This window comes from Anguilla anguilla, chromosome 6 (assembly GCF_013347855.1).
Source record: "Anguilla anguilla isolate fAngAng1 chromosome 6, fAngAng1.pri, whole genome shotgun sequence".
NCBI classification, from domain to species: domain Eukaryota; kingdom Metazoa; phylum Chordata; class Actinopteri; order Anguilliformes; family Anguillidae; genus Anguilla; species Anguilla anguilla.
Window position 1 is genome coordinate 169,684 of NC_049206.1, and position 16,142 is coordinate 185,825.

Sequence of the window (16,142 nt, forward strand, 5' to 3'; positions counted from 1 at the left end):
GGTGCACAACAAGGGCCTGTCCCTTCTAGCGTTTGTGCCCACTTCTGCTCTTATCATTAAATTAGCTCAATCATATTTTGAGCTGGTATTTGTATAAGCACCAGCTGCAGCCGCAGACTGCAAAGTGTATCCGAAAGTATTTACAGTGCTCACGTACAGAAGTGAACCAGCTTATAAAACTAAAGTAATTGATGGGAACAAAACCAGCGCACAGCCTGACCCTCAGGACCAGAGTTCTGCAAGCCTGGCATAAAAAAAATAAATTAAAAAAAAACACATTTTAACTGATTGTATATTTTCATGAGCTTTTCCATCAATATTGTTTAAATAGTTCTGATTCTCATCGTTGGAGCAAATGTTTACAGGAAAGACATCACCAAACGTCCACAATGTACCAGATCGTATAACATATGGAATAAAAGTTTGAGAAAACAAAGTTGCAATTTTACATATGTTTACAAGTAAATATAGCATATATAATGAAATGTGCAACCAATTATGTGAAGAACAAAATATGAAGAGGGGAAAAATATCAGATACGAACATAATTATTTTATATGTAACCGAGCATTAATCAATCAATTTATAGGTCCACGTGCTTATGTTAAGGTGTATGGATAGATCTTTGCCAGCTCAAGCACGCTTAGCTGAACGGAACGGGGTATTTCACGACACAGATTACTGGGCTAGCTGGATAACTGCGCTAAAACCCGGAACAGCTCCTTTTATTTCAGTTCATGTTTTAGATTTGAGAGGGTTCCGGGTTTATTCGGTGCAATTACCAAGCAAACTCGGTAACCCTCTTTCGTGAAAGATCCCCCTGATCTAAACCGAACAGAAAGCAGAGTCGTGTTGAATGATTCCACCCACTGAAGTATTGATCTGTTCACAAAACCAACGTTTGGGAACTGAACTATTCTGTAGCCCACCGTCCCAGTAATACGAGCTGAGCTGTATTATCGTAGGCACTGCACAAGGCGCTGATGGGTACGAATAATTGTAGTGCTCTCACGCCTATTATTTCATAGTTTCTTTTCTCTGCGTAAACAACATTTCAACCGCCTTCAGTTAATACGTGACAAGTATACACCAATTATCGACGAATGCGTGTCGGCGGCGAGGAGAAAAGAAACATCAACCTCAACTGTCTTTACGGCATTCCATTTAGTAGAAGCACAAGGAAGCAGAGAAGCTGTTGTAGCGAATCCAAAAGCCAGTCTCTGTGAATCGAAAACATTTGAAACTAGGTGTGATTTGTTCAGCTACTTCGTAAAACACAAAATAGCTTCTAATTCGCAGGTTTACATTCAGGATTTTGCTATAAAGTTCGTGCTGGGTATTTCCGACCAACACTTCCGAAAGCTTTGTTGCTTACCTGTAGCCGATAGTATTGCGTGAACGTTCGCCTGCTTACCTGTGCTCATTTGTCACTTGGAAGAGAAAGTAAACTTCTGGGTATTTCGTACCCATATGAGACTGAGATGACGACATTTTGAAACAGGGTAAGTTTGCGATTTTTGTGCATTATATTATTTCTGCTTATTTTATTGACTAGATTATTATCAAGTAAACTTCGCCAAACTTGTTTTTTTTTGGGATAGCCTTTTCTTTTCAGGCTAGACTGACTTTCTTCATGGAGACACTTTTTGATAGAAAGGCATTTTTAATATTAAGGCCGGTCGCGTGTTTCTCAGGGAAATTTTCGGGCACATTGACAGGAAAATAATTAACACGCCTGAGCTCGAGGGGTCCTGGACAGACCTAGGGAATATTTGATCCTCGAGACTGCACTTTTAACTAGGCTACATTACAAAAGTAAAAGTAATCTCCTGTATTTAGGTTATTTCTCTCATCTAAGGTATAAATAAAAACTCAACGGACCTGTACAGTGTGGATATTTGCATCAACGCTCAGAACGGATCGCAGTCCTCGCGATCATGCAAATGCATAGATTACCAGTTTCACCGGCGAAAAACGTTCTGTTTTACGCGTGGTTGTGATGCCAACGTCGCAGAATTTAAGTCGCGACGTTTTTTTTTATTTTTTAAATTGGCCTTTAAATCATAGGATATTCCTATGACAGCGGTACGAATATCGGGCAGTGAGTTTATAGCATTCTGAACACAACGATGAACGAAGTACGAGCCCCAGTGGTTATTGTTTTGTTTTCAGGAAATGCGTACAGGTGAAGTTGTAAGCGGCAAATTTTTTGGTGCCTGGTAAAAGTCGTCATTAATATCCTTATTTGCAGCTATGACCCCAAAAGGTTGCGTGGTATAGCTTGCATGTGAGAGGTGGATTGTGGGTAACGCGGCCTGCGTTGGTGTGTTTTGTAGATGAGGCTTATCTTGCACATGCCACAGATATCAGGCTAATCTCAGAGTCTGTGATGAAGGCAGAACCCAAAAGAACTGGTTTCTGTTCGTATTGAGAGGCTGAGGCCAGTTTTGATTGAAGGATAGATTCTTTTTAAAAGGTTAATACAGCAGACACTGACTCTTGTGTATTACCTGCAGAGTATTCCTCCATCAGTAACTAGAGAGTATCCCTCCATCAGTCTGTCACTCCATCACTCTGTCACTAGAGTATCCCTCCATCACTCTGTCATTCATCACTCTGTCACTAGAGTACTCCTCCATCACTCGGTCACTCCATCACTCTGTCACTAGAGTACCCCTCCATCACTCTGTCACTCATCACTCTGTCACTAGAGTACCCCTCCATCACTCTGTCAATCATCACTCTGTCACTAGAGTACCCCTCTGAGTAAAACACCAGGAGTTACTCTGGGGTCAGTAATGCAGGAGTCGTTCAAACCTAGCCCACAGTAGAGTTTGAATAGTAGATTTTAGACTGTTTAACCTTTGACTCTTTATGTCAGGCTGTTTTTTCTTCGGATTTAGCAGTGTAGTTGTGCATCTGAATGATGAATTCAGAATCTTTATTACAGCAAAGCACTACGACAATGAGCTTCTTCCAGTAAGAATATCACACTGCTTGTGTGCGTGCGTGCGTGCGTGCGTGCGTGCGCCATGTGTATGTGTGTATATTTAGACCTCTATTGGGGGTCCATAGGTTAATTCCTTTAGGAAATTTAAATATTTAAATATGAATATTTAGTGTGTTTTATATATTTTTCATTGATCCAGCAGTACTTGTGTGTGATGAAGAATATCTGATACAGACAGGCTTTATAATGGCTGGTGTAGGGCATCAGTAGGTTTGTGTTTTACAGTCAGAACATGAACCCCAAAGCAGCTTGTTCTGCTGTGCTGTGTTCCCAGATGATGTGCATATGAACATTTTACTTTGTTAGCAAACATAAAAATCTGTCTAGCTGCTGTCTGATGGGATCATTGCATTTAGCTGCAGTTTGGCCTGCAGTTTGATTGGTTTCTGGCATTTTACCACACTACGGCCTGCCGTCTGATTGGTTGGTGGGAGAGAGTGATGTTGTCAGCTTACACTTAATGTATATTCTACCTCATTACACCAGGGTGCAGCCACTGGCCAATCAGCTGCTGGTCAATCATGGGCTTACAGTCAGCAGCTGTAGTGGCTGCACAGCCCAATCGGCCATCTGCGCAGCCAGCTGGGCAGCCGTTGCAGGAGAAGCACACGCTGTCTGAACCCGTGAACCTGATCATTTCTGGGAAAAGCCTGTTAAATGATGTGTGTGTTCTAAGTGTTGCATGGGTCTGGAATGGCACAGGACTCAAGTTATTTATTGATCGAACGGCTGTGCGTTTCCTGGTGGGGAGAGGGGTGAAATGGGTTCAGAGAGGGAGAGAGCACACAGAACCATCTCTGATGGGAGAGCAAAGTTTCACCCGCTCCAAAGGGGTGGAGCTATGATTCACTCACTGTAGCTCATCAGCTTCAGCCAATCAAAACTTGATGCAGAGAACCACCTATTTCAGGGCTGCCCAAGCCCGTTCCTTGAGATCTACTGTCCTGTAGGTTTTCACTCCAACTTTAATCTGGCACACATGATTCTACTAATTAGCAGCTCAGCGAGAACGCTAACTGTTGAATGAGGTGTGCTTTGTTAGGGTTGGAGTGAAAACCTACAGGACGGTACATCTCCAGGAACAGGGTTGGGCAGCCGTGACCTATTTGGCTTCAAAAAGTCAGTGACTTCTGTGACACGGGAGCCTCACCCTATAAGGGGTTCACAAACCTGCCTGGCCCCTCAGTGCAGCGGTTCCCAACCCTGTTCCTGGAGATCAGCCGTCCTGCAGGTTTTCTCTCCAACCCTAACCAAGCACGTCTCATTCACCAGCTAAGATTTTGCTGAGCTGCTAGTGAGTAGAATCAGGTGTGCTGAATTAGAGTAAAAATGAAAAAATACAGGATGGTGGATCTCCAGGAACAGGGTTGGTTGCCCCTGCTTCACTCCCACGCACAAGCCGGTAGAATCGGGGAAACCTTTAAAAGTGGGGTGCCTTTATGGATAAGGCTCTGGTGTGGTCTTCAGCTGCAGTAGGAGCTTAAGCTGCTTTGTTCAGTTGGATTCCGCAGGGCTGGAAAGGGCCTGTTTGGGGCGGTTCTCCTGCCCTGCTGTGAGCGTGTCTGGACCTGCTGTCAACCCAACGGCTTGCCTACGTCACCAGCATTCCAACTACACTGTTGAATTCTGGGCAGGGCCCACAGCTGCAGCTTCATGCATTAGATTTCTCTCCACCACACAGCTCACCACCCTATCAGAGCCCAGAAAAGCCTATCAGAGCCCAGCAAAGCCCACCAGAGCCTATCAGAGCCCAGCAAAGCCCATCAGAGCCTATCAGAGCCCAGCAGACCCTATCAGAGCCCAGAAAAGCCCATCAGAACCCATCAGAGCCTATCAGAGCCCAGCAGAGCCTATCAGAACCCAGCAGAGCCTATCAGAGCCCAGCAAAGCCCATCAGAGCCCATCAGAGCCCAGCAAAGCCCATCAGAGCCCAGCAGAGCCCATCAGAACCCATCAAAGCCCAGCAAAGCCCAGCAAAGCCTATCAGAACCCAGAAGAACCCAGCAGAGCCTATCAGAGCCCAGCAAAGCCCATCAGAGCCCATCAGAGCCAATCAGAGCCCAGCAAAGCCCATCAGAGCCCAGCAGAGCCCAGCAAAGCCCAGCAAAGCCCATCAGAGCCTATCAGAGCCCAGCAAAGCCCAGCAGAGCCTATCAGAACCCAGCAGAACCCAGCAGAACCCAGCAGAGCCTATCAGAACCCAGCAGAACCCAGCAGAGCCTAACAACTTAACAGAACTTAACCGAATCTAGCAGAACCTAACGGTGTTTGTGTGTCTGTTTCTGTGAGATTAGGTGTGTGTGTGTGTGTGTGTGTGTGTGTGTACAGTATATTCTGAGTACTTGTGGCTTTGTGTATGTTTGCTTTTCATGGTCTTTACATGCAGGTTACACATCAGGCTCTGCAATAAGAACTCTGATTTGCACCACAAATTCTAAAGGTTAGCCACCTGTGTGTTCTCTGTTGTATTCTGTAATACTTAAAGAATCAGGCCCTGATTATTTTTAAAAAAAATTACTTAAGCAAAATCTTTCACTCTAGTGAACAAGCTCAGTTTTAATAATAGTGCACTGGTTGTAGACATCATATTTCCTAATAATATCAGTGATCATGTGTGCCTGTCTAATGCAGGATGTCCCCGTTATAATATCAGTGATCGTGTGTGCCTGTCTATCCCAGGGTGTCCCCATTATAATATCAGTGATCATGTGTGCCTGTCTATACCAGGGTGTCCCCATTATAATATCAGTGGTCATGTGTGCCTGTCTATCCCAGGGTGTCCCCATTATAATATCAGTGATCATGTGTGCCTGTCTAATGCAGGATGTCCCTGTTATAATATCAGTGATCATGTGTGCCTGTTTATCTCAGGTGCCTGATGGTGAGCCCGGAGGTGAAGAGTAATGCTGACGGTTCTCTGCAAGGGCCAGAATGAATGTGACCAATGGCAACACAGCATCAGAGGAGGGCGGGGCCAGTGGGGGGGGCTACGTCTTGTTCATCTACCCCAGACTTCAGGGGCACACGGCAGGCTGCTGCAAGCTGGTGGTCCCCCGGGGTGCGACAGCGATCAGTGTGGTGCAGGATGCTGTGGCAACGCTGGGGGTAGGCGGGGGGAAGCTGCATGAGCTGGTGGAGGTGAGGGAGGTGGGCGGAGTGCAGCATGTGCTGGAAGGGGCAGACTGCCCTGTGGAGAGGGTCCTCCTGTGGCCCCCCCACGCCCAGCAGCCACACCCCCAGAGTCAGGGGTACTACTTCCACCTGCAGGAGCGCAGCCATGGCAACAGTGACCATGGCGACTGCCCCCTCTCAGAGGAGGGCATCGACAACCTGTGCGACCTGCCCATCCTGACCGAGGCTAGCATCCTGGCCAACCTGCGAACCCGTTTCCACAGCAACCAGATCTACACCTACGCCGGCGGCGTCCTGCTGGCTGTTAACCCCTTCAGGTTCCTGCCGGTGTACAACCCCAAGTACGTGAAGCTGTACGACGGGCACCGGCCCGGGCAGCTGGCACCCCACGTGTTCGCCGTGGCGGACCTGGCCTTCTACAGCATGCTGCGCCAGGGCGCCAGCCAGTGCGTCGTCCTCACCGGGGAGAGCGGCTCCGGGAAGACACAGAGCGCCAACTTCCTGCTCCACTGCCTGACCGCGCTCAGCCGCAAGGGCTACGCCAATGGCGTGGAGCGCACCGTCCTGGGGGCGGGGCCTGTGCTGGAGGTAAGGGCTTGCTGCATTGTGTTACATCATCATATAGCATCACCACATTAAGCGTGTATGATGTGCGAGATTTGAATAACACACTTACAGGTAAAACACTACATTCCCCATCACGCCTATGGTTTGTGTTAGTGTGTGCTCTGGTTTCATTATATTAATTAATTGTGTTCTTTTGTAGAGAACAGTCCAGCTACGCTGTACTGTAAGCTGAGCTATAGCTTATACTGTTAGTACTGAAAGTACACTATATAACCAAAAGTATCTGGATACCCCTTGGGCTGTTTTTCATGGTTTAGGTTAGACAACCTAAGAAGACAGATCTTAATGCTACAGCATGCAATCACATTCTAGATGATTCTCTGCCTCCCCACCAGTTTGGGGAAGGCCCTATCTGCTGAATCAGATCAGTGTGCTGCTGTTCCAGACCAGTGTGCTGGTGATCAGCTCTGCACACAGGTCTGTGTTAACTGTTGGTTGTCAGGGTAACGCGTTTGGCGCGAGAGTGACAGCGCTGCCTGCAGAGGCTCTCTGAGCAGCAGGTTCTACCAGTTTCCCAGGATTCCCCCTGCGGAACTTTCACCTGATTGGCCTGTATCAGCCTCCCCCCCCGTGTGAGCTGTGGGGGAGGGAGCAGTGTTTTATAAGGGCTGCAGTGACCTGTTTCAGAACCTCTGTCTGACTCCTGTTTCAGAACTTCTCTCTGGCTCCTCCAGGGGGGTGGGGGGGAGGGATGTGGAGGGTAGCCTTCGGGGGGGGGGGGGGGGGTGAATGTGGAGGGAGGGGCCTGCAGGTGGGAGGGAGGTGCCTGCATTGGGGGGAGTGGGATGTTGAGGGAGGGGCCTTTGGGGGGGGGGGGGCCTGCATGGGGGGGAGGGGGATGTGAAGGGAGGGGCCTGCAGGTGGGAGGGAGGGGCCTGCATGGGGAGTAGGGGGATGTGGAAGGAGGGGCCTTTGGGGGGGAGGGAGGGATGTGGAGAGAGGGGCCTGCAGGTGGGAGGGAGGGGCCTGCAGGTGGGAGGGAGGGGCCTGCAGGGGGGGAGGGGCCTGCAGGTGGGAGGGAGGGGCCTGCAGGGATATTCTGCTGCAGTTTCCTGGATTCCGCTCATTTTCCTGCTCCTCTCAGGTAGCGTGTTGTAACCTGTCACTTGAGTAATGTCGGAGCTGGGTTTTACAGTCTCCCCCCCAGAGGCACCCACACACACACATGCCTGAGTCACTCAGTACAGAACAGAGCAGGGTTCTGCATCAGTCTCCCAGTACACCAACATATATTTTATTTTAGTTACTATGCAATGTTGCTCTCTTCCTAATTTAAAATGAACTACACAGTCCCCTGATCTCTCTCTCTCTCTCAACCCCCCCCCCCCCCCCCCCGCAGGCATTTGGCAATGCAAAGACGGCTCAAAATGACAACTCCAGCCGCTTTGGGAAGCTGATCCAGGCACACTACCTGGAGAGTGGAGTAGTACGAGGGTGTGTTACGTGTGTGTGTGTGTGTGTGTGTGTGTGTGTGTGTGTGCATTGTGCATGTGTCTGAGTGTGCGTGTGTGTGTGTGCGGACGTGTGTGTGCGTGTATTTGTGCATGCTTGTGTATGTGTGTATGTCGTGTGTATACATATGTCTGTGCTTGGGAAGGAGGATGGGGATGAATATAATATAGAGGGTTACAAACTCATTACAATGGATAGATCCAGTTAGAGAGGTAGCTCTTTATGTAAAAGAACATTTGAACAAGTGCAGGAAATTCCAGAAATTGATCCACAGAAGTTTGGGGAAGACCCTTTTCTGTTTCAACATGACAGTGCCCCAAGACACACAGTGAGGTTCGTATAGAGATGGTTTTGTCAAGATCTGTGTGGAAGAACTTGACTGGCCTGAAGAGAGCCCTGGTCTCAACCCCAACTAACACTTTTGGATCAGTTGGAAAGTCAACTGCGAGCAAGGCCTAATCGCCCAATCAGTGCCCGACATCACTAATGCTCTTCTGACTGAATGGAAACAAATTCCTGCAGTAATGCTCCAACATCTTGTGGAAAGCCTTCCCAGAAGAGTGGAGGTTGTTATAACAGCAAAGCGTGGACCAACTTTACATTAATGCCCATAATTTTGAATTTGTTATGTTTTGTTTTGTTATGTTATGTTAAACTGTGTGTGAAACTTTATCTTATCCAATGATTATCTTGTTGTTTTGTCTCAGGGCATTGCTTCACAGATACCTGCTGGAGAAGAGTCGTGTCGTCTCCAGGGAGCCCTGCGAAAGGTAAGGGGAGTGGGGCAGGGCCATTCCGGATTGTGTGTGTCTCTGCTGGTTGGGACTGTTTGTGGGCAAGCAGAATGCGGGGGTTTGAATACTTAAACCCCCCCCCCCCCCCCCCCCACAGGAATTACCACGTGTTCTACTACATGTTAGCTGGGGCGTCAGAGGAGGAGAGGCGGGAACTCAAGCTTCTACAGCCACAAGATTACCTGTATCTCACCCAGGTACTGATCCACGCCTGCCCTACACACACACACACACACACACACACTTACACACTCACACACACACACCTGTATCTCACCCAGGTACTGATCCACGCCTGCCCTACACACACACACACACACACACACTTACACACTCACACACACACACACACACCTGTATCTCACACCCAGGTACTGATCCACACCTGCCCTACACACCCACACACACACACACACTTACACACACAAACACACGCACACTCACACACACACACCTGTATCTCACCCAGGTACTGATCCATACCTGCCCTACACACACATAAACACACACACACACACGCACGTACACACTCACACACACACATACCTGTATCTCACCCAGGTAATGAGCCACACCTGCCCTACACACACACACACACTTACATGCACGCACACACACAAGCACTTACACATACACACATGCACACACACAGTCATGCACTTACACACACACACACCAACACACACACAAATACTCACACACAGCCTCTCTCTCTCTCTCATACATACACACTCACACGCGCACACATGATCACACACACATACACATACTCTCACATAGTGCGTTCCCTGTCCCAGGTGTCCCCTGTACAGGACTCATGTCTGGCTTCAGAGTATAACAGGCTGCAGCAGGCTATGGAGATGGTGGGATTCCTCCCTCCCACCAGGAGACAGTAAGTACTCTTTCTCTATCTCACTGTCTCTCTTTCCCCTTGCCTTTCTTTCACTCACCCTTTTTCTCTCTCCACCTCTTTTTTTCCCTGCATTTCTGTCCACCTTTCTCTCCTTCCATCTCTCCATCTCTCCCCCACTGTCTCCATCCCTCTCTCCTTCCGTCCCTCCACCTTTATGTGTTAGTAGAGGAGGTCTCAGGTTAGTGGTCCTTCATTATAAAGAGCCCTCTACACTACAGGGTTCTTGTGTCCTGGGAACACTGTGCTGGGAACACTGTGCTGTGTCCTGGGAACACTGTGCTAGGAACACTGTGCTGTGTTTATCTGTCTAACCTGGAATGTGCAGTGAGTAACAGTTAGTGTTAGACTATAACTGTGTAGCGAATGTCAGCATTAGACTGTAACTGTAGTGAAGGTCAGCGTTAGACTGAACTGTATAGTGAATGTTAGTGTTAGACTGTAACTGTACAGTGAAGGTTAGTGTTAGACTATAACTGTAGTGAAGGTTAGTGTTAGACTATAACTGTAGTGAAGGTTAGTGTTAGACTGAACTGTACAGTGAAGGTTAGTGTTAGACTGTAACTGTACAGTGAAGGTTAGCGTTAGACTGTAACTGTACAGTGAAGGTTAGTGTTAGACTATAACTGTAGTGAAGGTTAGCGTTAGACTGAACTGTACAGTGAAGGTTAGTGTTAGACTGTAACTGTACAGTGAAGGTTAGCGTTAGACTGTAACTGTACAGTGAAGGTTAGTGTTAGACTGAACTGTACAGTGAAGGTTAGTGTTAGACTGTAACTGTACAGTGAAGGTTAGTGTTAGACTATAACTGTAGTGAAGGTTAGGGTTAGAGTGTAACTGTACAGTGAAGGTTAGTGTTAGACTGCAACTGTGCAGTGAAGGTTAGTGTTAGACTGTAACTGTAGTGAAGGTTAGGGTTAGACTGTAACTGTACAGTGAAGGTTAGCGTTGGACTGTGCAGCAGTAGCAGAGCTCTTACGTCACCTCTCCGCGGCACAAACACGCTCCAACACATCACAGTGAAGGAGGAATTTGGAAGCGTGGAGAAATGCAGCAGGAATTTGAGTGACTGCCCATGAGGGCTCGGGCACAATTCTCCCAGTGGGGGTGTTGCTCAGGGGCACAGCCCATGCTCAGGGGGGTCCCATGCTCAGGGTGGGGGCTGTAATCAGGGTGGGGGCCTGTGCTTAGGGGGGGTCCCGTGCTCAGCGTGGGGGCCTGTGTCTGGGGTGGGGGCTCGTGCTCAGAGTTGGGACCGTGCTCAGGGTGGGGTCCTGTCCTCGGGGGGGGGGGGGGGGCTCGTTCTCAGGGTGGGGGCTGTACTCAGGGTGGGGGCTCATGCTCAGGGTGGGGGGGGGGCTCGTGCTCAGGGTGGGGGGGGGGCTCGTTCTCAGGGTGGGGGCTGTACTCAGGGTGGGGGTCTGTGCTCAGGAGGGGGGGGGTCCCGTGCTCAGGGTGGGGACTGTGCTCAGGGTGGGGGCTCGTGCTCAGGGTGGGGGCTGTGCTCAGGTTGGGGGGGGGGGTGGGGGGGCCTTGTTCTCAGGGTGGGGGCTGTACTCAGTGTGGGGGCTCGTGCTCAGGGTGGGGGCTGTGCTCAGGAGGGGGGGTCCCGTGCTCAGGGTGGGGTCTGTGCTCAGGAGGGGGGGGGTCCCGTGCTCAGGGTGGGGGCTCGTGGTCAGGGGGGGTCCCGTGCTCAGGGTGGGACTCGTGCTCAGGGTGGTGGGGTGTAGCTTGGGCCCCTGATGTTTGATATTGAATGGAAAATTGTACAGAACAGTTTGTATAAACAGTGTTTTATTGTGAGGGCTAGTTTTCATCCTGTAAAGGCTGATGGGGTGACAGCAGCAGGTGTACTAGTGTTATTATTATTTCAGGATTTTCTCAGTGCTGTCGGCCATCTTGTACCTGGGCAACCTGACTTACACCTGCAGAGAAACCGACACAGACCAGGGGCTGGAGGTGGGGCCAGGGGAGGCCCTCAACACACTGTCCCGCCTCCTGCAGGTAAACCCCCCCCCCCTTATTCACATACACCTGCTCCAGGTATAAACACTCCCCTTACTAACATACAACTGTCCAGGTAAGCTCCTCACCTGCACATACCCCTACTCCTACTTCAGGGAAGCTTCTCCCCTTGCCAAGCACTGCTTCTTTATCAATCAATCAATCAATCAATTTTTATTTGTATAGCGCTTTTAACAAAGGAGCTTTGTCACAAAGGGCAACAGTGGCAAGGACTGATAGCAGGAAGAAACCTTGAGCAGAACCGGACTGAGAGGGGGAACCCATCTGCCACGGGCAGGCACCGGTTTGTTATGGAAAATCAACAGTGGCAGGAGGCAGGGGTGCCCAGCTGGTCTAGGGCTGGAGCTCCGGGCCAGGGGGGAGGTGCTGGGGTTTCTCTAATCAGCCAAACGAAAAGATGCTCTGACTCAGGGTGGTGTAGGTGGTGCTCTGAGACTGAGGGTGGTGTAGATGGTGCTGTGACTCAGGGTGGTGTGGGTGGTGCTCTGAGACTGAGGGTGGTGTAGATGGTGCTCTGAGACTCAGGGTGGTGTAGGTGCTGGTCTGACTCAGGGTGGTGTAGGTGGTGGTTTGACTCAGGATGGTGTAGGTGCTGGTTTGACTCAGGGTGGTGTAGGTGCTGGTTTGACTCAGGGTGGTGTAGATGGTTCTGTGACTCAGGGTGGTGTGGGTGCTGGTCTGACTCAGGATGGTGTAGGTGCTGGTCTGACTCAGGGTGGTGTAGGTGGTGGTTTGACTCAGGGTGGTGTAGATGGTGCTGTGACTCAGGGTGGTGTAGGTGCTGGTCTGACTCAGGGTGGTGTACATGGTGCTGTGAATCAGGGTGGTGTAGGTGCTGGTCTGACTCAGGGTGGTGTAGATGGTGCTGTGACTCAGGGTGGTGTAGATGGTGCTGTGACTCAGGGTGGTGTAGGTGCTGGTCTGACTCAGGGTGGTGTAGATGGTTCTGTGAATCAGGGTGGTGTAGGTGCTGGTCTGACTCAGGGTGGTGTAAATGGTGCTGTGACTCAGGGTGGTGTAGATGGTGCTGTGACTCAGGGTGGTGTAGGTGCTGGTCTGACTCAGGGTGATGTACATGGTGCTGTGAATCAGGGTGGTGTAGGTGCTGGTCTGAGACTCAGGGTGGTGTAGATGGTGCTGTGACTCAGGGTGGTGTAGGTGCTGGTCTGAGACTCAGGGTGGTGTAGATGGTGCTGTGACTCAGGGTGGTGTAGATGGTGCTGTGACTCAGGGTGGTGTAGATGGTTCCGTGACTCAGGGTGGTGTAGATGGTGCTGTGACTCAGGGTGGTGTAGATGGTGCTGTGACTCAGGGTGGTGTAGGTGCTGGTCTGAGACTCAGGGTGGTGTAGATGGTGCTCTGACTCAGGGTGGTGTAGATGGTGCTGTGACTCAGGGTGGTGTAGGTGCTGGTCTGACTCAGGGTGGTGTAGATGGTGCTGTGACTCAGGGTGGTGTAGGTGCTGGTCTGAGACTCAGGGTGGTGTAGATGGTGCTCTGACTCAGGGTGGTGTAGGTGCTGGTCTGACTCAGGGTGGTGTAGGTGGTGGTTTGACTCAGGGTGGTGTAGATGGTGCTGTGACTCAGGGTGGTGTAGGTGCTGGTCTGTGACTCAGGGTGGTGTAGGTGCTGGTCTGAGACTCAGGGTGGTGTAGATGGTGCTGTGACTCAGGGTGGTGTAGATGGTGCTGTGACTCAGGGTGGTGTAGATGGTTCCGTGACTCAGGCTAAATGTGCAGTTTGTTGTTGCAGGTAAAACAGGAAATGCTGGTGGAGGTGCTGACTAAGAGGAAAATACTGAAGGCCAAAAACACACTCAGCTTTCCCTACAGCCAGAGCGAGGTAGGCGTCATCATCATCATCATGGAGGATCAGACACCTGCAGTCTGTCTGCCCTGCAGTGCAGTGTGGAGGGGTTGCTGTGCAGTAGTAGTTCTCCCTGGGTGTTTATGGTTCTCTGTGTATTTGCAGTTCTCTGTGTTTTCCTGTTCTCTGTGTTTATGGTTCTCTGTGTGTGCTTTATGGTTTTCTATGTATTTACAGTTCTGTCTGTGTGTTCATGGTTCTCTCTGTGTATTTACGGTTCTCTGTGTGTTTTTACGGTCCTGTCTGTGTATTTACGGTTCTCTGTGTGTATTTACGGTTCTCTGTGTGTATTTACGGTTCTGGCTGTGTATTTATAGTTCTGGCTGTGTAATTATGGTTCTGACTGTGTATTTACGGTCCTGTCTGTGTATTTACGGTTCTCTTTGTTTATTGCTTTGGAGGCCATTGCTGTTCGTGACTCTATGGCAAAGGCTCTATATAGCGCCTTGTTTGACAGGATCATCCTTCGCATCAACCACTCCCTGCTCAACAGGAAAGACATCACGGACCCTGCATTGGTGAGCTTCTCTTGTTCAAAACCAAATGACTGAGTGCGTGTCACAAGACTAATAACGGAGTGAGGTTATCTTGACTCAAAATCACTCATTCATTCATTTGATTTCATGTTTTCAGTTTGAGCACCAGTGTTTGTTCATTGGAATCCTGGACCTGTTTGGATTTGAGAAGTGCAGAGCCAATGGTTTCGAGCAGTTCTGTATTAACTACGCCAGTGAGCTGCTGCAGTACTACTTCAACCAACACATCTTTGAGCTGGAGCAGGTGAGTCAGACGTGCCAAACATTAAGTTAGTCTTTCAGCCTGTCTGAGAGCGATTAGTTTGGCCTGTCTGTTAGCGAATGATTAGCTTGACCTGCCTGTAAGAGAGTGATTCGTTTGGCCTGTCTGATGAAGGGATGAGCTTAGCCTGTCTGTTTGTTTGTGCAATTGGTTTATCCTGTTGTAAAGATTGACTGGGTTACCCTGTCTGTTATAGAGTGATTGTTTCAGCCTGTCTGTTACAGACAGTGATTGCTGTAGCCTGTGTGTTGCAGACATGGGTTGGTTTACCCTGCCTGCAAAAGACAGCGATTGCTTTTGCCTACCTGCAAAAGACGGCAATTGCTTTTGCCTGCCTGCTAGAGACAGCAATTGCTTTTTCCTGATTGATTTAGCCTGTGTGCTAGAGTGAACGATTGGTTTAGGCTGCCTATTAGAGACAGCAATTGTGTTTGCCTGTCTTTTCCAGACTGTGATTGGTTAATCTGCCTGTTTCAGACAGTGATTGGTTAGTCTGTCTGTTAGCGACTGTGATTGGTTAGTCTGTATGTTACAGACTGTTATTGGTTAGTTTGCCTGTTACAGACTGTGATTGGTTAGTCTGCCTGTTCCAGACTGTGATTGGTTAGTCTGCCTGTTCCAGACTGTGATTGGTTAGTCTGCCTGTTAGAGACTGTGATCGGTTAGTCTGCCTGTTACAGACTGTGATTGGTTAGTCTGCCTGTTCCAGACTGTGATTGGTTAGTCTGTCTGTTAGCGACTGTGATTGGTTAGTCTGTCTGTTACAGACTGTTATTGGTTAGTTTGCCTGTTACAGACTGTGATTGGTTAGTCTGCCTGTTCCAGACTGTGATTGGTTAGTCTGCCTGTTCCAGACTGTGATTGGTTAGTCTGCCTGTTAGAGACTGTGATTGGTTAGTCTGTCTGTTCCAGACTGTGATTGGTTAGTCTGCCTGTTAGAGACTGTGATTGGTTAGTCTGCCTGTTCCAGACTGTGATTGGTTAGTCTGCCTGTTACAGATTGTGATCGGTTAGTTTGCCTGTTACAGACTGTGATTGGTTAGTCTGCCTGTTGGAGACTGTGATTGGTTAGTCTGCCTGTTGGAGACTGTGATTGGTTAGTCTGCCTGCCTGTTCCAGACTGTGATTGGTTAGTCTGTCTGTTAGAGATACTCAGGGCTCAGCCGCTCTGTCTCGTGTTGATGGCAGGAGGAGTACCAGACAGAAGGACTTACCTGGCAGACCATCAACTACAGGGACAACAGTGGCTGCATCCACCTGTTCAACAGTCAGCCCCATGGCCTGATCCACCTGCTGTATGAGGAGAACAGGTCTGCCTGTCTGCCTCTCTGCCTGCCTGTCTGCCTGTTTGTATATCTGTCTAGCTATCTGTTTGTCTGTCTGCCTGTTTGCCTGCCTGTCTGCCTGTCTGTCTGTCTGTCTGTCTGCAAGTCTGTCTGTCTGTTTGTCTGTCTGTCTATTGAAATAATAATAATAATAATGATTTTCTCTCTCTCCCTCCCTCTCTCACCTTCCCCCTCTCTCTTCTG

General features: G+C 49.3%; 1 protein-coding gene across 4 annotated transcripts in view; it reads left to right on the forward strand.

Annotated features, from left to right (window-relative positions):
* The first annotated feature begins 527 nt into the window (after positions 1 to 527).
* Positions 528 to 16,142, forward strand: part of LOC118229710 (unconventional myosin-IXb-like) — a 42,418-nt gene continuing 26,803 nt past the window's right edge. The window contains exons 1-12 of one of the 4 annotated variants that reach the window (XM_035421956.1): positions 528 to 1,502; positions 5,397 to 5,450; positions 5,882 to 6,730; positions 8,109 to 8,203; positions 8,929 to 8,991; positions 9,113 to 9,212; positions 9,813 to 9,907; positions 11,800 to 11,929; positions 13,702 to 13,791; positions 14,217 to 14,333; positions 14,449 to 14,595; positions 15,802 to 15,923. In XM_035421956.1, the coding sequence (XP_035277847.1) occupies positions 5,942 to 6,730; positions 8,109 to 8,203; positions 8,929 to 8,991; positions 9,113 to 9,212; positions 9,813 to 9,907; positions 11,800 to 11,929; positions 13,702 to 13,791; positions 14,217 to 14,333; positions 14,449 to 14,595; positions 15,802 to 15,923 (1,748 nt within the window). In that variant the 5' untranslated portion in view covers positions 528 to 1,502; positions 5,397 to 5,450; positions 5,882 to 5,941. The remainder of the gene's footprint in view (positions 1,503 to 5,396; positions 5,451 to 5,881; positions 6,731 to 8,108; positions 8,204 to 8,928; positions 8,992 to 9,112; positions 9,213 to 9,812; positions 9,908 to 11,799; positions 11,930 to 13,701; positions 13,792 to 14,216; positions 14,334 to 14,448; positions 14,596 to 15,801; positions 15,924 to 16,142) is intronic. The other 3 variants (XM_035421955.1, XM_035421958.1, XM_035421957.1) reach the window with 3 other exon arrangements.